The sequence below is a fragment of the Camelus bactrianus genome, chromosome 3 (genome assembly GCF_048773025.1).
Source record: "Camelus bactrianus isolate YW-2024 breed Bactrian camel chromosome 3, ASM4877302v1, whole genome shotgun sequence".
NCBI lineage: Eukaryota > Metazoa > Chordata > Mammalia > Artiodactyla > Camelidae > Camelus > Camelus bactrianus.
In genome coordinates, this window is record NC_133541.1 from 51,400,329 (window position 1) to 51,424,470 (window position 24,142).

At 34.0% G+C, this 24,142-nt stretch overlaps 1 protein-coding gene across 1 annotated transcript in view; it reads right to left on the reverse strand.

Annotated features, from left to right (window-relative positions):
* ANKRD31 (ankyrin repeat domain 31) overlaps positions 1-24,142 on the reverse strand; it is a 110,886-nt gene that overhangs the window by 58,973 nt on the left and 27,771 nt on the right. The window contains exons 8-12 of the mRNA XM_074359886.1: positions 22,466-22,737; positions 20,313-20,422; positions 14,112-14,267; positions 6,874-7,016; positions 795-939 (exon numbers count right to left, since the gene is read on the reverse strand). Coding sequence (XP_074215987.1) covers positions 795-939; positions 6,874-7,016; positions 14,112-14,267; positions 20,313-20,422; positions 22,466-22,737 — 826 coding nt within the window. The remainder of the gene's footprint in view (positions 1-794; positions 940-6,873; positions 7,017-14,111; positions 14,268-20,312; positions 20,423-22,465; positions 22,738-24,142) is intronic.

Genomic DNA, 24,142 nt, shown 5'->3' on the forward strand with positions numbered 1-24,142 from the left:
AAATAGTATTATAAATCAACTATACTTCAATAAAAATAAGTAAATAGATAAATAATTCTTACATAATCTTTTTGAAATTGTAGATCAAGGTTTTCTGTTTGTTTCCTTTTTTTGTTTTTTGTCTTTTTAAATGGAGGTACTTGGGATTGAATCCAGGACTTTGTGCATGCTAGGCATGCGCTCTACCACTTCAGCTATACTCTCCCTCTCAAGAGTTTTTTTTTTAATTGAAGTACAGTCAGTTTACAATGTTGTACCAATTTCTGGTGGACAGCACAATGTTTCAGTCATACATATACATATTCATTTCACATTCTAGATCCATTTCTTTTATAGTCCAACTTAACAGTGTAATGAATGAAAGGACAAAAGTGCAGCCATAAGAAAATATTCTTAAGGAATGGAAGTAAGCAATCCTGGCCATATTCATGGAAAAGGATACAGCCAAATATAATTTACATCACCTCATTTACAATAATTTACATTATTCAGTTAGTGGATAATGGGGGTGAAAAAACAGAACTTTACAAAAGTTTTCTTAACTGTCTGCAGTGCACATTCTGGGGGAAAAGTACATTTGATATTACCTTTCTTTGTTCTTTTAGAGTCTTTCCATTTGATGAATCTGCAAACAAATCAGTGTGCTCTATGAAAGGAATGGAGCAAGAACACCACTGGATGGATTTTCTCAAAACTTAAGAGGAAAATCTATTCAATTTCTATAATTCTAAATTCAACTTCTGTAATTCTGCACTGACATGATGAACAGATATGACAAGGCAATTTAATCTTACCTGATGTGAGATGTCTTTTATGTTTAGAAACATATCTCTCAAGAAGACGCTTCATACATAAATCTTTGGCCTCATCCAAAGCACACTTTCCATTGTCATTTCTAAATAAAGGATCTGCTCCATTCAAAAGAAGTAACTCTGCCACCTAGAGGAAGATTGTTCGTGGGAGGGAGCCCAGACAAAAGGTATATTATCATAAATGTGTGCTAGCATACAACTCTAACCAATATCAAAAAATTTTTTCAACAATACAGAGTTTGGGTTTACCTGTAGTATCTCTGCCAAATAAAAATAATTAATGTAATTGCTACTGAAACATAATTTGTTGATATACATATGCCTTCTCTCACAAAAAAGAAAAAGGAGAGAGGGAATGAAGGAGAAGGAAGGCTGGAGAGAGGGAAAGGCAGAAATGCTTGTGGTTCAGCTGCTGGTGAAATGGAGCTAGCAGATACACCAGGAATTAGGACTGGGTTCTGCAGTAGTAAATGTAATTTTAACAGATTCCAAGAGATAGTTATATCTTCTATATAAATCTGTGTTGCTGTTACTTCTCAGTGTTAGGGAGAAACTGGTAAATCCTAAATCTGTTACTACTCCTCAAGTAATTTCCACTACAAATCTCTCTGACTTCATCACCCGCTGATGCCCTAAAGAAAAAAATGGCCTCTCCTTTCTTTTATGCACATATTTTACATCCAATATACTCTGTAGTGTACTTAGTTCTTATATTATCTGTCTCTCCTGTACTCCAAGTTTTTTAAAAGCCAGACTTTTTTCCTTTTAAAGTTAATGTATTATTTTTGAATAAGGAATTAATAAATACAGTTCAAAATACAGAAGGCTCAGAAAAATAAGTTTCCCTCCTCTACCTTTGTCCTCCAGCCATCTAATTATTTTTTCTCAGTCAGCTCTGGTATCAGTTTCCTCTGAATTTTTCCAGATTTAGTCTAGTCCAGTAGGAATATATGTAAATATGCATGAATGTGTATATATATATTTTCCTACACAAGTGGTCACATACTATGTACATTCCTCGGCATCTTAGCTTCTTTCTCGCCCACCCTATCCTACAACAGAACTTGAATATTGTTTCATATTAGTATGGATTGAACTTCCTCATTCTTCTTAGCAGCTGAGTAATAGTTTACTTTTGAATGTATTATATGAATGTACTATAATTTATTTAATCAGTACCCTATTGATGAATGCTTAAGCTACTTCTAAGCTTTTGAAACAGATACATACCTAAATCATCTTTATATCCCCAGTGCCTATCTCAGTATCTGGCATAGAGTGTATGTTCAATAAATGTTGTTTAATAAAAGAATAAGTGTTGATCAAGGAGGATGTGGAGAATATGGTTTAAATAACAATACTAGAAGAGGCCTAAATCTCCAAGGTAATGTCTGGAATGAGAAAAAGGATCCGAATATCTGTAAATTTTATGCACCTAAAAATTAAAGATATATACATTTTTTCTTTTATAAGAAAGCATTCTAGGAGAGAAAAATGTCCCACAACACACATGGACATTATGACCCAAATCATTTAAAAATTATTAAGACTCAGAAACCTGATGATTCTGCTTTTCAAATGACTTTATTGTGGGAATGCTAGATAGGGTGATTGAAAGTAATAGTAAATTAATTAAATCTATTAATTCATATACAAGCCACATACAAGAAGAAGATAAAAGAACTTATGCCTAGATCTTCATGTTTTGTTCAGCAAAACAGAGAGCGCACTGTTTTCTTTCAGGAAAAGTAGTTTTGTAAAAGGGTTGCCAAAAGAGCTGTGTTGTTTATCTCTGGAGGTTTTATGTCAAATAACTAACCATGCAGTATGAGAGTAACTCAGGACCAAGGAGCATGAGAAAGGAGACTGGAGGAAGAGAAAAGGCAGGGGCCAGCACCTCATTTTTCTGGAAATCTGGGTTGGTGATCCCAAGGAAGTGGATACATTACTCTGGCAGTCTCTGTTTTAGACAATGGATACTCTGCTTCACCAACTATCCACATTTACCAATTTCCTCTATAGCTTGGTATTAGGAATTCTGAAGTCTACTTATGTTATATATCCTCTAACTTAAAAAAAAAAAAAACTCTCTTCTCACCTAATGGTAGTAAATAAATTACTCCCAGTGAGTTTTTTACCCCTATTTAAAATCTGCATTTAGGTTCTGTATTAATTATCCGTTACTAACAAACAAGTTACCCCAAAATTCAGTAGCCAAAAACAGTAATAAATATTTATAATCTCACAGATTCTGTGGGACAGGAATTTGGGAGTGGCATAGGTGGGTGGCTCTTTTTCTCAGGGTCTTTCAGGAGTTTGTAGTCAAGAGGCTGGCTGGGGATACAATCATCTAAAAGCCTGACTGAGGCTGGAGGATGATTCCAACATGGCTCACTCACATGGCTGTGGGCAGGAGGCCTTAGTTCACTGCCATGTGAACCTCTTCACACTGTTGCTTGAGTGTCTGCGCAATATGACATCTGGCTTCCCCCAGAGTTAACGAACAAGAGAGTGAGAGAACAAGGAAGAAGCCACAACAGCCTTTAACCTAGTCTCAGAAGTCACACACCATGTCCCTTCTGTCACATCCTACTGGTTTGAAGCAAGTCACTGAAACTCCAGCCCACACTCCTGAGAAGAGGAATTGGGCTCCACTTTTTGAAGGGAGGAGCGTTAAACAATCCGTGGACGTATTTTAAGGACACCATGTGTTCTTAACTGGAATAAGCAGAGCAATTTCAGTAAGTGGTGGGCATCACAATCCTCACTTAGTTTATCAAGCAGTAGGCCCCTCAAGGAAATATACTTCTGCTTAAAGCTTGCCCATGGATTTTCACCTTTAATCAATTATTGAATCAAGTGCTTTCCTCCTTCTAGAATCCGCTGACTTCCCATGGTGCTGAACCACACTGACTCCATTTTGTCAGCTCCATCTCAGGCCTGAAGCCTACTTCCTCCCGTTTCTGTGTGCCTGAGCTCTAGCTGACTCACAAGGAATGCACTCAGGCCAGATAAATTCATACCAACTTTTACCCTTGCCTTCATCTGATGTGGAAACTGGAAGGCTGCCTTTTGCTAACACAGACAGTAAATGGTCATTAGACTTTTAGAGAAAGGAAAAACCCCTGGTTCCAGTCAGTGTGGACATGCTTCTCATCAGGTAGTCACGTAGTCTATTTTTAGCTTTGGCCCCTTTAAATCCCTCTGTACTCCTTTCAGTGGTGTGGAATACAGCTGTCAATGCCTCTGGGTCGTTGTCTGTCCCATACTGCCTGTATGTAAGTTACCCACAGTAAACTTCATAATTGCACATTATGGAAATGCCTACTTTGTTTTTCAGTCTCAAAGTTCCTTTCAGTTCAGGGGATATTATTCCATATACCCGCCTTCCAACAACTTCCTTGTGTAAGAAGCCAATAGGACAGAGAATAAAATTCTTTCAAGTACTTGAAAAGTCAATATTTTGACCACATATCCCTAATGGGATAGAAACAAAACAAAAAAAGCACTTCACCAGTAGTTTCACTGTTAATAATAATATTGCTAATATTACTAATATCACTAATAGTAATACTGTAAATATATGGTACAATAAAGAAATAAGTTAATGTATTAAGAAATAAATATTTAACACAACAGAAAAAGATACAAGTATAAAATCAAAGTTATTAAGAATCAATAATATTTAGTTTGAAATGGAATTATCAGCAAGAATTCATGGTTTGTTTTTCTTTCTAAAAGTATGTATTTCACTGAAAATGCTTAAAGGAAAGAAATCCAATAGTAATGAGCACACCTAGCACCCAGATTGTGGTCTCTAAATAGATTTCCTGTTAAAACATCCATTTACAGAAAATATGGGAAGAAACAAGCTACACAATATCACAAAGATAAAATGGGTCAAATCCAGAGTTTAGGAAATTCTAAAAGACAAATGACCCAAGTTCTACAAGACATACAAAAAATAAAAATACAGGAAGAACTGTTAGAGATTAAAACATACTTAATATGGAATCTTAAAAAAAGAGACAAATTTGAATTTATTTACAAACAGAAACAGATTCACAGACATAGAAAACAAACTTGTGGTTACCGGGGGGAAGGGGAGGGGTGGAGGGATAAATTGTGAGTTCAGGGTTTGCAGATACTGGCTTCTATATATAAAATAGATAAACAACAAGGTCATACTGAATAGCACAGGGAACTATATTCAATACCTTGTAATAGCCTATAATGAAAAAGAATATGAAAAGGAGTATATATATATATGTATATATAACTGAATCGCTACTCTGTACACCAAAAATTAACACATTATAAACCAACTATACTTCAATTTAAAAAAATACTTAAGAGACAACAAATACATGTAATGTACAGACCTTGGTGGATCCTGTTTCAAACAAAAACTTGCAATAAAAACATTTTTAGATAAGTTGGGAAATCTAAATATGGACTGGATATTATTATTAAATGGTATTACGAAACTTAGTTTTTATTAGGTGAAATAACAAAAAATGTTCTTATCTGTTAGAGATGCAGAGACACAAGAACTTATGGGTACAATGGTATGATGTCTGGGATTTTGTAAAAATATTTCCAGCAATGACAAAGTACCATACATGTTCCAGCCTGGAGAGAAAGTTTGACTCTTTACAGTCTAATAGAGTTTATAATCAAACTTTATAAGAGTATATAATCGAACTTTATCCAAACACAAATTGAATGCATAATCACCACCTCTGAGGGGTATATTTTCAATATATGTGAATCCCAAAAACACTGTCAATGAATTTCCAATTCAACATCTCATATACTCATATACCACAGGACACTTGATCAAATAAAAGCTTGTTAAAATTGTGATAACTTACATTGACTTGTCATACCATTTCCTTTACATACTAACAAAGAGAGCCGAATAAAAGATGAATCAAGGTTAGTCTGAGATGACTTGCTGTTAGTGATGTCCGTGGATTCTCAAAGATCACTACATTCTTGCCTAAATGTCTCCTAGCATATGTTCAATAATTTGTTCCAGATTTTTCTAAGGAATCACTCTGAGCTGATCATCTGTAATTCATAAATTCTGCCTTTTCCACACTTAAAAGAATGTATTTATTTTTTAACAGTTTTACTGGGATATAAACCACACACCAAACAATTCACCCATGTAAAGAATATAATTCAATGTTTTTTCGTACATTAAGAGGGTTGTGCAATCATAACCACAATCTAATTTTAGAACATGTTCATTCCCCCAAAAGAAACCCTTTAATCATTACCTGTCACTCTCCATTACCACCCTCTATCTCCTCCTATTCCTAATCTTCTGTCTCCACAGATTTGAACTACTATGGGTATTTCAAATAAATGGTATGCATTTTTAAACTGCTTTTCACTTAAAAAATAGGATATTATCTTTTAGCATTCCTACCTTTTCGTATCTTTCCAATATAACAGTCAATGCCTGTAAGATAATATGTTCAAATTCCTTCAACTCTGGAGTGTTTAAGAAGCTCACATTCCCCAGCTGCTGGGTCCAGCATCGGGGTGCCATGGCTTTCCTGTCTCACACTCTAAGAAGGAAACATTCTCCTAAAGTCTATAAAGTATTATACAAAAAGAGTCTTAAAGAAGTTTAAAAAAATACTATGTGTAACAAAAATACATTCTGTATTTATTAAAAGTAACGTGTAAAATGGCATCTACCATACTAAGCACAACCAACCCATCACACAGTAAAATTTTATTATAAATTCTGAGTATTGATTAGCAGAAAAGACCAAAACTGAATTCCTATCTGCTTTTCTATTGCTTGGTCCCAGAGATTTTTTTTTAAATTTTTTTATTGATTTATAATCATTTTACAATGTTGTGTCAAATTCCAGTGTAGAGCACAGTTTTTCAGTTATACATGAACATATATATATTGTCACATTTTTTTCTCTGTTAGCTACCATAAGATCTTGTATATATTTCCCTGTGCTATACAGTATAATCTTGTTTTTAATACTTGCACAGTGTAGTGTTTGCTCTGCAAACAAAAGAATCACAGTACCTTATAATGCCCATTCATCACAGCATCTTGTAGGGGAGTGATCTGGTACATTCCTCTGATATTTACATCTGCTCCACCTTTTAATAGTTCATTTGCTACTTGATAAAATCCTCCTACACTAGCTTCATGCAGTGCTGTCCAACCTATTATACAAAAAAGAAGTGGTATTTGTTTATATTTGTCATCTTTTTTCCAGCTGGGTAATTCCTTTATTCTAATAGCAAACATTTATATCTTTCTCCTTTTGTATAAGGCATTTCCTCTTAACTCTGAAACTAGTTACATTTTTTTTTTTAATTGAAGTATAGTCAACTTACAATGTTGTGTTAATTTCTGGTGTATAGCAGTGATTCATTTATACATATTGATCTATCTATAAATATTCCTTTTCATATTCTTTTTCATTATAGGCCATTAAAAGGTATTGAATATAGTTCCCTGTGCTATACAGTAGGACTTTATTGCTCCATCTTAATAATATTTTGCACTTGCCCTTAAAATAGGAACTCTAATTCTAAGTTGTTGCTTTTAAAATATTTTGGTTATATGAGACAAGATAATCTCACCATGAAAGCAAACTATATTATTTGTGGATTCAAAAAATCTGATGGACAAATAAAATTCCTACCCCTAACTCTGTTGGAATTTATATGGAAAAAAATGAAAAGTAAAAAATACTTTAAACTATTCCTGCCCCTCTCAAATAAAAAGGATATAAGTGGGGTCATTATTAGTTCATAAAGAATGCTGACTGCAGACTATTCTTCCGTGAAGAAGTAGGGGAAAAGTCTTATTTATAGCTCAAGGTACTTTCATTAAAGTAACCCAGCTAGCAGGACTACACAGAAGTCAGTTCGAAAGCATAAATTGACCCTTGAACAACATGGGTTTGAACTGCAGTGGGTTCACTTTACGTACAGATTTTTTTCAACAGTAGATACTACAGTAGTACACGATCCAGGGTTGGCAGAAGGAGGAAACATGGATACGGAGGGCTGATTATAAGTTATACTCGGGTTTTTGACCACACAGAACCTCAGCACCCCTAGCACCTATGTTGTTCAAGAGTCAACTGTGTATTTCTTTTCTTCCTATTTGCAAGAAGTTAGTTACAGTAGTTCAACTAACAAACTACAAACTGCTCCAAGAAAACAAGTCATCAGATAAGTATCTCTTTTCTTTGCTAGTCAGAAGCAATGGTATGGGTCATATTTAATAAATTCCAATAAATCATATAAGCGATGTAATAAAACCTAAAAGTTGCATGTTAAAGTGTATTTTACTCTTTCCATAAACCAGACTTTCTCAATCTAGGCACTAACATTTCCAGAACTTTCTCCATAAACCAATTTCTCAATCTTGGCACCAACATTTTGGGCTAAATAATTCTCTGTTGTTCTTAGCACTGTTCAATGTTCAGCAGTATTCCTGGCCTTAATCCACCAGATGCCAGCAGCATCCCATCCCTATCATAGTTGTAACAACTAAAAATTTTTCCAGAAACTACTAAATGTCCCCTTGGAAGTAAAATCACTCCAGTTAAGAACTACTACAGGAGTTCCTCCTAGAGTTTTAATTAGAAAGCCTTGAGGAAGAAATGAGAGTACCAAAACTGGTAAATATACAGTTAACAGAATTTTTTTCCCTATAAATTTCCTTAAAATGAATATGGGTACTTAAAGCAAAAATTACTATGCTTTGGGGTTTACACTGTATACAGATGTAATATATGTGACAGATACAACATAAAGGATAAGGGAGATGTGTTCAATATTCTTACATTTTATAAGAAGTATTACAATATTAACTCTCAGGAGAGTATGAAACACTAAAAAATGTATAATGTAATCCCTAGAGTAACCACAATAAAATAATACAAAGACAAAGAAAGAAAAAGCTGAAGTACACAAGAAAAAACTAGTAAAATGGCAGTTGAGTCCAAATATTTATATTAAATGAAAACTGACTACTCACCCCAATTAGATAGGCAGAAGTTGTCAGAATGGATAAAAAAGTGAAACTATATGCTGCCTCTACATTTTAAATATAAATACATAGATAGTTTGAAAATGAAAGGATGGAAAAAGATATAGCAAACAGAGAGGAAACATAATAAGGCTAGGATTTCTATATTCATATCATACATAGTAGACTTCAAGACAAAGTGTAGTACCAGAATTTAAGAGGGATATTTCTTTTTTTTTAATTTTTTTTGTTTGTTTATTTTTCCTTTTTCTTTTTTTAAGTTCTTCTGTTTCTTTCTTTTTTAGGGAATGGGTAATTAGGTTTATTTATTTATTTATTTTTAGAAGAGGTACTGGGGATTGAACTCAGGACTTCATGCATGTTAAGCATGCACTCTACCACAACCTCCCCTCACTGATAAAGAGGGATATTTCTTAATGATAAAAAGGTCAATGTAATGGAAAACATGACAATTACAACTGCCTATCTACCTAATAACAGAGCTTACATACAAGAAGCAAATAACAAGCAAAATACAAGAAGCAAAAATTCACAGAATTAAAGGTAGAAATAACTCCACAACCATAGTTGTGAAGACTTCAACAACCCTCTAAGGAAATGACAAATCAACTAGATAAAAAATAAAGACAAAGATGATCTGAACATTATCAACCACCTTTAATCTGAGTGACATTTATAGAACATTACTAACAACAACTGAAGAATAAACATTCAAGTGCACATGGGGTATTTACCAAGAAAGACCATATCTTAGGCAGTAAACCAATTCTCAACAAATGTAAAAGGATCAAATTCATAGAAAGTATATTTTTGACCACAATGGAACTGAATTAGAAAGTAATAATAGAAAGTTATCTGAAGAATCCTCAAATATTCAAAAATTAAACAACTTCTAATATAATCCTGGGGTCAAAGAAGCAATCATAAAAGAAATTTAAAATATTTCAAACTGAATGATGATGAAAATACAACATATCAATAATGTAGTATGCAGCAAAAGCATTATTTAGAGGGAATTTAAAGCTTTAAATGCTTACAGTAGGGAAGAAAGTACAAAAGTCTGCGACCTTATGCTCAAAGGTCAAAGAAGAACCAATACCTTAATACCAAAACCAGTCAAAGATACCACAAAAAAAGAAAATTACAGGCCAATATCACGAATGAATATAGATACAAAAATTCTCAACAAAACACTAGCAAATCAACTCCAACAATGCATTACAAGGATCATACACTATGATCAAGTGGAATTTATCCCAGGGATGCAAGGATTTTTCAATATCTGCAAATTAATCAATGTGATACACCACATTAACAAAAGGAAGGATAAAAACCATGTGATCATCTCAATCAATGCAGAAAAAGCTTTTGATAAAATTCAACATCTATTTAGGATAAAAACTCTCCAGAAAGTGGACACAGAGGGAACATATCTCAACTTAACAAAGGACATATATGACAAACCCATAGCTAACACCATACTTAATGGTGAAAAGCTAAAAGCATTTTGTCTAAGATCAGGAATAATTCTCACCACTTTTATTCAACAAAGTTTTGGAAGTCATAGACATAGCAATCAGAGAAGAAAAAGAAATAAAAGGAATCCACATTGGAAAAGAAGTAAAACTGTCATTATTTGCAGATGACATAATACTATAAATAGAAAACCCTAAAGAAGCAACCAGAAAACTACTAGAGCTCATCAATGAATTTGGTAAAGTTGTAGGACACAAAATTAATATACAGAAATCAGCTGCGTTTCTATACACTAACAATGAAATCACAGAAAAAGAAATTAATGAACCAGCCCCATTTACTATCACATCAAAAAGAATAAAATACCTAGGAATAAACCTACTTAAGGAGACAAAGGACCTGTACTTTGACTATAAAACACTGATGAAAAAAATTGAAGACAACACAAACAGATGGAAAAATATACCGTCTTCTTAGATTGGAAAAATCAATACTGTTAAAATGGCCATACTACCCAAGGCAATGTGCAGATTCAATGAAATCCTTATCAAATTACCAATGACATTCTTCACAGAAGTGGAACAAAAAATGTTAAAATTTTAATGGAAGCACAAAAGACCCTGAATAGCCAAAACATTCTTAAGAAAGAAAACAGACCTGAAGAAATCACACTCCCTGATGTCATACTATACTACAAAGCTACAGTAATCAAAACAATAGAATACTGGCACAAAAACAGACATATAAATCAATGGAACAGGACTGAGAGCCCAGAAAAACACCCATGCACTTGTGGTCAATTAACCTATGACAAAGGAGGCAAGAATATACAATGGAGAAAAAGACAGTCTCTCCAGCAAGTGGTGCTGGGAAAGTTGGCTAGCTGCATGTACAAGAATGAAATTAGAACATTCTCTAACACCATATACCTAAATTAAATACCTAAATGTAAGACCAAATACTATAAAACTCTTAGAGGAAACCATAGGCAGAGTACTCTTTGACATAAATCACAGTAATTTTTTTTTGGAAGTAGCTCCTAGAGTAAAGGAAATAAAAGCAAAAATAAACAAGTGGTACCTAATTAAACTTAAAAGCTTTTACCATATGATCCAGTAATCCCACTCCTGGGCATATATCTGGAGAAAACTATAATTTGAAAAGACACATGAACCCCAATATTTACAATAGACAACATATGGAAACAACCTAAATGACCATCAACAGATGTATGATAAAGAAGTTGTGGTATATTTAATACAATGGATAAAAGACAGTCTCTTCAGCAAGTGGTGTTGGGAAAACTGGACAGCAGCATGTAAATCAATGAAGTTAGAACACTCCCTCACACCATACACAAAAACAAACTCAGAATGGTTTACTTAAATATAAGACAAGACACTATAAATCTCCTAGAAGAAAACATAGGCAAAACATTCTCTAACATAAATCTTAGCAATGTTCTCTTAGGGAAGTCTACCCAGGCAACAGAAATGAAAGCAAAAATAAACAAATGGGACCTAATTAAACTTACAAGCTTTTGCACAGCAAAGGAAACCATAAGCAAGACAAAAAGACAACCTACCAAACAGGAGAAAATATTTGCAAATGATGCAACTCACAAATGTTTAATTTCCAGAATATAAAAATAGCTCATACAAACTTAATAACAAAAAACAAATAACCCAATCCAAAAATGGGCAGAAGACCTAAATAAGCAATTCTCTAGTGAAGACATAAAAATGGCCAATAGGCACATGAAAAAATGCTCAATATCACTAACTATCAGAGAAATGCAAATCAAAACTACAATGAGGTATCACCTCACACTAGTTAGAATGGCCATCATTCAAAAGCCCACAAATGATAAATGCTGGAGAGGGTGTGGAGAAAAAGAACCCTCTTACAGTCTTGGTTGGAATGTAGTTTGGTGCAACCATTAGGGAAAACAATATGGAAATTCCTCAAAAAACTAAAAATAGACTTACTATATGATCCAGCAATCCCACTCTTGGGCATTTATCCGGAGGGAACTCTAATTCAAAAACATACATGCACCCCAATGTTCATAGCAGCACTATTTACAATAGCTAAGACATGGAAACAACCTAAATGTCCACTGACAGATGACTGGATCAAGAAGTTGTGGTATATTTCTACAATGGAATACTACTCAACCATAAAAAATAATAAAATAATGTCATTTGCAGCAACATAGATGGACCTGGAGATTGTCATTCTAAGTGAAGCAAGCCACAAAGAGAAAGAAAAATACCGTATGATATCACTCATACGTAGAATCTAAAAAAATAAGACAGATGAACTTATTTACGAAACAGAAACAGACTCACAGACATAGAAAACAAATTTTCAGTTACAGGGTGAGGTGGGAAGAGATAAATTGGGAGTTCAAGATTTGCAAATACTAATATATATATATAAAATAGATAAACAATACGCTCATACTATATAGCACAGGAAAATTGTATTTACTATCTTGTGGTAACTTATGGTGAAAAAGAATATGAAAATGAATATATGTATGTTCATGTATGACTGAAGCATTATGTTGTACACCAGAAACTGACACAACATTGTAAACTGACTATACTTATATATATACACACACATACATACACACACACACACACATACATATATATACGTGTGTATATACATATACATATATAAATATGTATATATGTGTGTGTGTGTGTGTGTGTGTGTGTATATATATATAAAATTTTTTTTAAAAGAGAGATTGATGTTTGGGAAATCCACAAAGTCAAGTTAGCAGCATGCAGAACTACTCCTGAACTTAAGGAATCGATACAGACTAAGAGAAAGAACCATATATTTCTCAAAATCAAGGGAGCAAGTGCTCTGGTTAGCAAGTAAGTTGAGGGATACCCTAAGACCATGACAGTTGACCTGGGTATGAGATTTAGAATAACAGTCATTAAAACCCTGATTATGGTATAAACCCAGGCCCAGCTTAAGTAAGTGCTGAGAGTACACTCATAATCACCTGCCTGTCCATGGATTGTGCTGTTGATCTCTGTGTACCATTAGACTTTGTGCACTGTTTCATACACCCAGAAAGTCTAGAAACAATAGTACAAGTATGGACACATAAAAGCAGTATCTAGGCTGGCCCAGTGTTGCTTGGTGTTTTAAGCGCTTAAGTGCCTTTAAGGAATCATTCCTCTCCAGGAGAACATGTCAGGTTCTCCTTACAGGAGACTGTACCAGAGATCCAGCCTCTGCAGAAGACTATTCCTTCTGAGCTTCCTGCCACACCCGCTTTACCTCATAGTCTGTTCTCTCCATTTCCCTGGCCATTGCCCCTGCTGCACATCTATCACTTTATCATCAGTTTTCCCCAAAATTCAGTGTACCATAAGCTTCTTTCAGCTGTGGACCTCATTTTCCTTCCGAGAAAAGTTGAATCTCATAGTAACAAGGCCCATGCAAAGCCAGCAAGCCAGCCCCAGGAGCCTCATCCTTCTGTGCAATGCCACTGCAAGTGGCTCAGCTGATGGGCCCCAGGCAGGCATAACCTTTGAAGATGAAACAGAATGTTATTCTCCCACCTCTCCCTGTTGTCTTACCACTGCCCTGGGAGATGATGGTGAAGCATTACCTAAGCAGAAAAATTACCTGGAAAGTTTCTGTTTGAGACTTGCCTTAGGCCTACTTTACCATACCTTCATAGTAGTGACGCAGGAAACTACAAACCACTTTCAAGAGAACTGAGGGTGGTAACTGCAACCTACCAGCGTAACTTGGTTGATTAACATTTCCACCCATTTTTATGTAATGATGAACAAGACCAGCTTCATTGTGCAGAGCAGCCTTATACAGTAAGTTCTCTCCAAAAATGTTTCTCCGGTTAATGTTAGAAAGAGACATTTTATTCATCTTCATTTTTTCTGAAATGAGGGAATGAACAAAAGAAAATTAAAAAAAAATTAATAATCCTTAAAATCTTGAGGTTTGAAAATCATGGGGTGGGTATAGCTCAGTGGTAGAAAATGCACTTAGGCATGCATGAGATCCTGGGTTCAATCCCCAGTACTTCCATTAAATAAACAAATATTTACACCTAATTGCCACCCCTCCCTCAAAAAAAAAAACCAAAAATAAAATAAAATGTTTTCTTGAAAAATAGAAAATCAGAGAGAACATAGGTTAACAGGATGAATCCTGTCAATATTCTGGAATAAAGGTATATTATGAAGAAGTATCATCCATTAACCCAACTATAATGGTATCTACATGCAAAAAGTGAAAAAGACGAATGTCATTAGTTTGAAAATATGTGACTAAATTATAAATCATGTAATCAGCTTATGTTGACTGAAACCCCAGGAAAGGTACACATATGAGAAGACTGACAGATTACCTTCTTAAAAGTTCTGGTGAAAGAGATTATTTAAATCTAGAATTAGATGTTATTAAACCTAAAAAAATGTTGTAAGACCAAAATGTCTTATAAAATCATGAGGAGAAAATCTCAGAAGTGCATAAGGAAGATACAAAAATTAACCCCAGCAAGACCAGAAAAGAGAATGCTAAGTTTTCTTTCTCTGCTGAAAATAGTTGTCATGAAATTAAATAAAGAACTATGATCTTGATCTGTAAAACAGTTTTGACTTCTTAAGCTGGAAATACACAATTAAAATAGTTTTCCAAGTTATGTATACCGAGTACCATTTTTCCACCGTGCCTCCTAAAATGCTAAAAAAACTTCTGATTTAGATAATCCAAATCCTGCCAATTTTTGGTTTTCCTGAATTTCAGAACAGCTTTCATGATAGATTTTTCCAGTATTGATCTGAATAACCTGCCCCATTCTAAAACCTCAGAAAGGTAATTGGGTACTACAGCAGATTTCTTAATGGACCACAATTTACTGCTTTGCTTTTATTTGATTCCCTTCATTCAGTTGCACTGTAAAACAAACCAACTGCTGAAAATTTGAGACTGCCTTCCCCACTCCAAACTACAAACCATTCTGCTCCCACCAGATAAACTATATGCTTACCAAAAATCAGTAGTCTCTACTCCCAGATCAGTCTTTGCCAGTTGTACTTGCTGTTATAATTATGTAATTTATTAAAAATATCAAATTAAAAAGAATACAAAAATCATCAGTGAAAACTTAGTCATCAAAGACATTCACTTCCAGTCATGACTAAAAAACTGTGACTTGCCATCCCATTGTAAACAACTAGAACGCTAGACAAAATATATGGGGGGAAGAAAGGTATATTCAGACATTGCAAAACAGGTAGTTCAGATCTATGTCTTTCCTGAGTGAAGGCAAACACTGAAGTGAGCCCTAAGGTCACTCCAGCTTCTTGTCTGGAGACTTTTCAGAGTATTGCACAAGAATACCAAGGTGACTCCGCTGAATTAAGGAGACAGATTAGAGTTTGAGGAAGATGGGGTGAATAGCATTTGCAGGGTAGGGCACCAAAGATGAGGGAATAGAGAAAAGGTACTAGAAATCTATAAGGAGCGCTCCTTGAGTTGTCATCTGAATACTAAACCGCTTATCTGTGGGGTGAATCATCATGAGGCCAGGCAAGAACAACTACCCAGGAACTATAAACTGACAGCTGTCAGAGATCACACAGGGTGGGAGACATTCACATTACTGCCAGCCTGAAGAGAGAGACCTTGCTGAACAATTGGGGCATTCAGAGAGACCCTTAATGGGTCATGTCTTAATCACAGGGCTAAACTAGACCCTGAGTAAAGCCTACACTAGACTTGCTTGACAGGGTTTTCAGTGTTGAAAGGATCAAGCTGATCTTCAAGTAATTTGTTGGCCAAAACAAAAATCAACAGTCTTTAAATATATGGAGAGAGACACTCAACATTGTGCTGCATATGGATATCCAACTGTTCACCACTTTGTCAAAGCTCAGGGTTTATTTCTGAACTTCCTTCTCCTTCCACTGATCTATCATCCTATCTTGACTGCAGTGTCATGCTGTTTTGATTACTTATAGCCATATAATAATTCTTGAGATCAGGTAGTGTTAGTCTCTAACTTAATTTTTTACCAGAGTTGTCTTACTATTCTAGGTCCTTTGCATTCCTTATGAATTTGAGAACCAGCTATTGAATTTCTGCCAAAAACCCTCCAAGGATTTTGATTGGGATTGTTTAGAATCCATAAATATATCTGAGTAGAAATAACATCTTAACAATATTGAGTCTTCTGACTGATGAACAAGCTGTATCTCTCCATTTCTCTCCATCAAATTTTCCTCGGTTTCTCTGAATGATATTTTATAGGTTTCAGTATACCTATCTTTTACATCTTTTGTCAAATTTTATCCCTATGTATTTTTTGATATTGTGGTATAAATTTCACTAATTGCTTGGTTTTCAAGTTTTACTGTTTGTTGCTAGAATATAGAAATATAACTAATATTTGTATATTGATCTCATTTCCTGCAACTCTGCTAAACTCACAGTAACTTTTATTGTAGATTCCATCAGATTTTCTATATACATGATGACATCATTTGTGACTAAAGACTGTTTTACTTCTTTTCCAATATGGATGCCTTTTGTTTTTCTTCCTTATTGTACTGGCTAGAACCTCCAGTACAATGATCAGCAGAAGCGTTGAGAGCAGACATCCGTCTTACTTCTGATCCTAAGGGGAAAGCACTCAGCCTTTTATCACTGAGTATGATAGCTATGTATTTTTTGGTAGATGCCCTCTGTCGGTGACCAAGTTCTCCTCTATCCTTAGTCTGCTGAGAGTTTTCATCAGTAATGGATGTTAGATTACTGTCAAAATCTGTCTCTGCATCTATTGAGATAAGCATATGCTTTTTCTTTTTTAGTTTATTAATATAACAAATTATAGTCAGTGATTTTTCAAATGTAAAGCCAACCCAGCATCCCTGGGATAAATCCCCTTGGTCATGATATTATAAAGTTAGATAGTTGAATAGTTGGAAGTTCATGATGATATAAAGTTGGATATGATTTGCTAAAATTTAATTTAGATTATTGCATCTAAGTTCATGAAGAATACTGAGCTGCAGTTTTCTTTTCTTGCAATGTCTTTGATTTTGGTGTCAGTTTAATGGTGACCTCGTAAGATGAACTGGGAAGCATTTCCTCATCTTCAATTTTTTGCAGAAGTTTGTGGATAACTGGTATTATATCTTCCACAAATGTCTGGTAGAATTCACCAGGGAAGATGTTACAGACTGAACTGTGTCATCACAAAATTTATAAGTTGAACTCCTTATATAATAGGGTTGGTATTCCTATAAAAAAGGAAGAGGTACCAGAGCTCTCTGCACACACAAAAAGGACACTGCAAGAAAGCACTCTCTGCAAGCCAGGAAGAGAGGTCGCAGCAGAACCCAAAATTTCCAGCACTTTTCCAGGACTTTCAGCCCCCAGAACTGTGAGAAAATAAATTTGTCATTTAAGCCATCTAGTTTGTGGTATTTAGTCATGTAGCCCTAGCAGACTAATATAGAAGGCATCTGGGCCTAGAGGTTTTTTTGTTGATTTAGTTTTTGCTGAGGAAGTTTTTAATTACAAATGCAATTTATTTAATAGATATATTATTATTCAGGTTGCCCACTTCTTTCTAATAATTTGTGTCTCTCAAGGAATTTGTCCATTTCATCAAAGCTGAATGTATTGGCAAAAAGTTGTTCATAATGTTCCCTTATTATCCTTTTCATATCTGTAGATCATGTCATGATGTTACCTCTCCTGCTTCTGATACTGGTAATATATGTCTTCCTTTTTTTCCTGGTCAGTTTGGAAGAGGCTTATCAATTTTACTGATCTTCTCCAAGAACCAGATACTGGTTTTATAGGTTTTTTCTGTTTTCTGTTTCATTGATCTTTGCTTTACTATTGTTTTTGTCTTTACTATTTCCTTTCTTCTGTTAACTCTGGACTTCATTCACTCTTCTTTTTCTAGTTTCTTAAGACAGAAGTTGATGCCACGGATTTGAGAGTGTTCATTTTTAACACAGGTATTTAGTACTATAATTTCCCCTGCTAATTACTCTTTTCATGACATCTCCAAGTACTGTTATATTGTATTTTCATTTTACTTTAGTTAAAAACACTTTCAAATTTCCTTTAAATTTCTTCTTTAACCCATGAATTATTTTAAAGTGTGCTGTTTAGTTTCCAAATATTTCAAGATTTTATAGAGATCTTTCTGTTACTGATTTCTGATTTAATTCTATTTGGTGTCAGAGAAAATACTCCTTATGACTTTAATCCTTTTAAATTTATTGATACTTACTTTATGGCCCAGCATATAAATACCTTGATAAATATTCTGAGTGCATTAGAAAAGAATGCATGATTTTTTGTTCTTGGGTGGAAAGTTTTATGAATGTTAAATAAGTCAAGATGGTTGACAGAGTTGTTTAAATATTCTATATCCTTACTGATAATCTGTCCACTTGGGTTACTATAATGAGTTCCCAATCCCTGAAAGAGTGGTACTGGAATCTCTGACTGTAATTGTGGGTTTGTCTATTTCTTCTTGCAGTTTTATTAGTGTCTGCTTCATGTATTTTGAAACTCTATTATTGAGAGAATAACTGTTTACTTTAAATAAACACTCAGGAGTAGAATTGCTGGACTGTACGGTGAGGAAATCTCCATACTGTTGTCCACAGTGGCTGCACCAATCTACATTTCCACCATCACTCCCCTTTGCTTTTATTTTCCAGAATTTTCTTGGCTAGTCTTTTATATTTACCTTTCCACTGAAGATTTTTTATCATTCTCATAGCTAACCTTCTGTTCTATAAAGCAAAATAAAATAAAAGAAAATAATTAACCAATAAACAAAAATCTGTTTTTGATTGAGCTCTCATACATTTATAGAAAAATTTAGGGAGAAGAAAAATTTCTTACAACACTGAATTTTTATGGTCAAGAATGAGGTTCTTCTTTCAATTTATTTCAGTCTTTCTATATGTACCTCAGCAGAATTTCATACTCTCTTCTTCCAGGTGTGGCAATTTCTGATTAGGTATGTAAGTAGGTATTTTCTCTCCTGTGTAACTATTATAAACGGGATCTTCTCTTATATTTTGTAACTGGGTTATATATATTTATATATGTATGTGTGTGTGTGTGTATATATATATATATATATAAAGTATTTTTGTCTTCTTTTGGTTTATTGAATTTTTTCAACTTTTTAGCTGGAAATAATTTCACTTTTAAAAACGTTGTAAAAATAAAACAAATGATTCATCCATTGTTAACATTTTGTCCTCTCCCTCCTTATACACACATATATATGCACACAGACACATATAGACATAAAGAGTAGCTTGTATACACCATGTCCATTTATTCACTAATACTCAAGTCATATTCTCTAAAAACAAGGACATTATCTTATATAACTAAATTATAATTTGGGAAATTTAACATGGATACAATGTTATCATTTAATCTACAGCCCATATTTCAATTTTGCCAACTGAACAATTATCTGTTATTTGGTAAATAGTCTTTCTAAATTCTCATTGTTTCTGACAGTTTTTTACTTCATTCTTTAGTGTTTTATAGGAACAAAGAAACAACACGTAAAAATACAAAAAAATTGCCTTCTTTCTTCTATTTATTCTTCTTGGTATAATTTCCCAAAGCCTATGCTAGCTTGGTCACACCACAAGTAGGTCAAACATCTAAATTTGAAAAGGGTTCTGAAACTAACCTCTCAACAGTACAAGTATAGGAAATATACCAGCCTATGAGGCAGAAGTTCAGGATCAAGTCCTAGTTATACTACTAATGAGCTGTGCAGTGCTGGGAAAAAATCCTTAACCTCTCTGAACTTCCTCATCAGTAAATGAGAAAGTTGTATCTCTAAATCCTTTTTAGTACCAGAATTATATGTTTCTTTAAGTTACTTATTTAAAGAAGTAAAGAAATAAAATATGCCTTACCATTCTTTCGTGTAAATTTTTTGTTTTTCCTGATCTGTTCTCTACTCTTGAGTCTGGATGAATGCACAGTCTTCCCTTTACCTTCAATCCTTAAAGCAAGATTCTGCATTCTTGAAAAATAAATGTGGTTTTAAAATTACTATCACATTCTCTACAACCATTCATAGAGAATCACACCAAACTTTTAACTAAATTTCTTAAAAACTCAAAGGTATTTTACTGAGCTGCTGTCAAACTGCATGGCAGTTTTAAATATGGAGATGGCTCCTGAGTAAATTGCAGATAATTCTGTGAGCGACATGCCATTATGGTTTCCAGCCTTGTCTTTGTGCCACCCGTGGGTTTCTCTTCTTTGGAGGCAGTCATCCACAAGTGTGAGTGTACTGAGTCTCCTGGCCCTCACTCCCTATGTTGGCATTTCACTATCCACTGTATTCACAACTCCTAGGTAAAAAGAAACAGGCTCTTTGCAAGAAAAAAAGGGCTTGCCATGTGGTAAGGCATTGATTAAAAACTGCAAAATGCTGTCATAAAAACAGACGCAGAGATCAATGGAACAGAATAGAGAGCCCCAAAATAAAGTTGCTTGTATATCGTCAATTAATTTATGACAAAAGAGCCAAGAATACACAATAGGGAAAGGATAGTCTCTTTAATAAACAGTGTTGGGAAAACTAGACAGCCACATGCAAAAGAATGAAACATATCACACACAAAAATCAACTCAACGGATTAAAGATTTAAATGTAAGATTTGAAACTATAAACTCCTAAGAAAAAAACATAGGGAGTAAATAAGCACTCTGACATCAATCTTTGCAAGGATTTTTTTGGATTTGACACTGAAAGCAAAGGCAACAAAAAGCAAAAATAAACAAGTGAGACTACATCAAACTAAAAAGTTTCTGTACAGCAAACAAAACTATCAACAAAATGAAAAGATGACCTATCAAATGGGAGAAAATATTTGCAAATCATATATTTGAAAAGGGGTAAATATCCAAAACATGTAAAGAACTCATACAACTCAATAGCAAAAACAAACAATCCAATTAAAAAATGAGAGAGGAACTACAAGGACATTTTCAAAAAAGACATCCAAATGGCCAACAGGTACATGAAAAGATGCTCAGCATCACCAATTATCAGGGAAATGCAACTCAAAACCACAGTGAGGTATCACCTCACACCTGTCAGAATGGCTATTATCAAAAAGACAACTAATAACCAGTATTAGGGAGGTTGTGGGAAAAAAAGGAAGTCTTATGCATAGTTGATAGGAATGTAAGACAGTGCAGCCACTATGGAAAACAGTATGGAGATTCCTCAAAAAATCAAAAATAGAACTACCGTATGATCCAGCAATTCTGCTTCTGGGTATTCATCCAAAGGAAACAAAATCACTGTCTTGAAAAAAATATCTGCACCCCCATTTTCACTGCAGCATTATTTACAATAGCCAAGACATGGAAGCAACCTAAGTATCCATCGATGGATGAATGAATAAAGAAAATATGATACACACACACACAATGGAACCGTACTCAGCCATAGAAAAGAAGACAATCCTGCCATTTGCAACAACGTGAATGAACAGGCCTTGAGGGCATTATGCAAAATGAAATAAGCCAGACAAGAAAGACAAATACCGTATGATCTCACTTACAAGTGGTATCTTAAAAAAAAACAAACCCAAATTCATAGATACAGAGAACAGACTGGTAGTTGCTGGAGGTGGGGGATGAGGTGGGTAGGTGAAATGGGTGAAGGTGGTCAAAAGATGCAAATTTCCACTTACAAGATAAGTAAGTCCAGGGGATGTAATGTACAGCATGGTGACTATAGTTAATACTACTGTACTGTATATTTGAAAAGTTGCTGAGAGAGTAGACCTTAAAAGTTGTCATCACAAGAAAAAGAAATTTGTAACTATGTGTGGTGATGGATGTTTAAGAAAGAAAGAAAATTAGCATTAGGCTGAAATACAACAATCTCCCATTACTTTGTCTTAAAAAAAAAGTAAAAGTTTTCTGGGTTTTTTTTTAAATTGCAAAATAAATACAGTAACAACACTGAAAAATAAAGTTCCTTACTTAGAGGTAACTGTAACTCTAATATTCCAAGCATAAAATTATCTTTAGAGCTGTAGCATACCTGAATTTCTCAGTTGACGAGTTACTATTTGCTTGATCCTCACAGCCAAGTATTTTGGGTAAAATCTTCTCTGGCATCTTATATATGTCATTTGTGGGCTTTGCAACTCTGCCTACTTTCAGTCTGGACGATCTCCTTAACACACATGGAGTGTCCTGGTCAGAGCAATTTTTCACTGGATTTGAATTTCCCTTATGATTCAGTGGATTATAAGAGGCAATATTTTGATGAACCAAAGTTTGCAATCCTAATGGATTTGGGTCTTCAAGAGTCTGTAAAAAGATGTAAGTACATACACAAATAATTGTAACAATGCAAAAAAAATTAGAAGTAGAAGAAATTAAGTTTTATCTTGTCCTTTGATCACACAAAAATATCTCGTAAGATGGAAGTGAAAAACTCATAGACATATATGAACATGATGAAAATTTTGTAATAATTTTGTAATAAACTAAAAGGTAATGCAGATTTAAAAGCCTATGACTGGAAGAGCATAAGTAAAAATTACTTTTATCAACATTGATCCTTAAAAATCAAGGGTAAACCTAAGGTCACTCTGGGTACTTTAATTTCACAGGAAATGGGTAGCATACAATGATGCGAGACACATAAAAACAGTGGGCTAGATCAATGTTCCATTCAACCTACTATTTTGTTATTTGACAGAAACAGTATGTAGTATTTATGGGATGAGATAGTATATAACCTCCATTATATTGATTTTGAAAGGTTAACAGTGTATCATGAATGGTTCTAACTTCCCTTTAATAATCCATTATAGATTTAACTTTCATGAGGATATATATTTTTCTACATATCATGTAAATCCTTCTTGAATTTATTTGTATATCCAGCTTGCAAAGCTTCTCAATCTCATATTTTTATTATAGTTGAGTAAGAGTATTATTTGGATTTATTCTAAATCAATCTCCTTTCTACTTTTAAGCAGACTTTTTTTTTGAAGACCTGCTAAATTCATGCTCACTCTGTCAATACCAATCAATTTCCTATACTTTACTCATATTACCTCTTTTTAGACTAGAACCCTGGAATGTTTAATTTAATACTATGCCCTTTCCCTAAGATTAGTTTCTCTTTTCTGGATTTTTAAAAATCTTATTATGTCTGTTTTGAAATTTTTTGACCAGAATTGCATGTAGTATTATTCCAGGTACGTATGTTATAACATGAACTCAGTATCATGTTATTTAAATATTCCAAGAAATGTTCATAGGAGCATTTTGGTAATAGCCAGAAGGAAAAAAAAGAAAGAAAACAATGCAAATGACCATCATTAGAGAAACTGGTCAAATAAGTTATACTATTATACATACACACAAATACATGCACACACAAAATACAGCCATACAGTGGAATACCGTTCAACAAGTAAAAACATTTAAGTACTGCTACATTTGTTGACATAGAAAGATAACCAAGATGTACTATTAAATTTAAAAAACAAGTTGCAAAGCACTATGCACAATATAATCCCATTACGTAAAACAAATTTACATAGAATATGCATATAAAAATGGAGGCATACACCAAACTGTTAACAGTAATTATCTCTAGAAAGTGCAATTGTGGGGGACTTTTTCTTCCTGTATTATTATGTATTGCTATATTTGATTTATTTATAATGAGGCTGTATTGCTATTTTAATGAGGAAAAAAA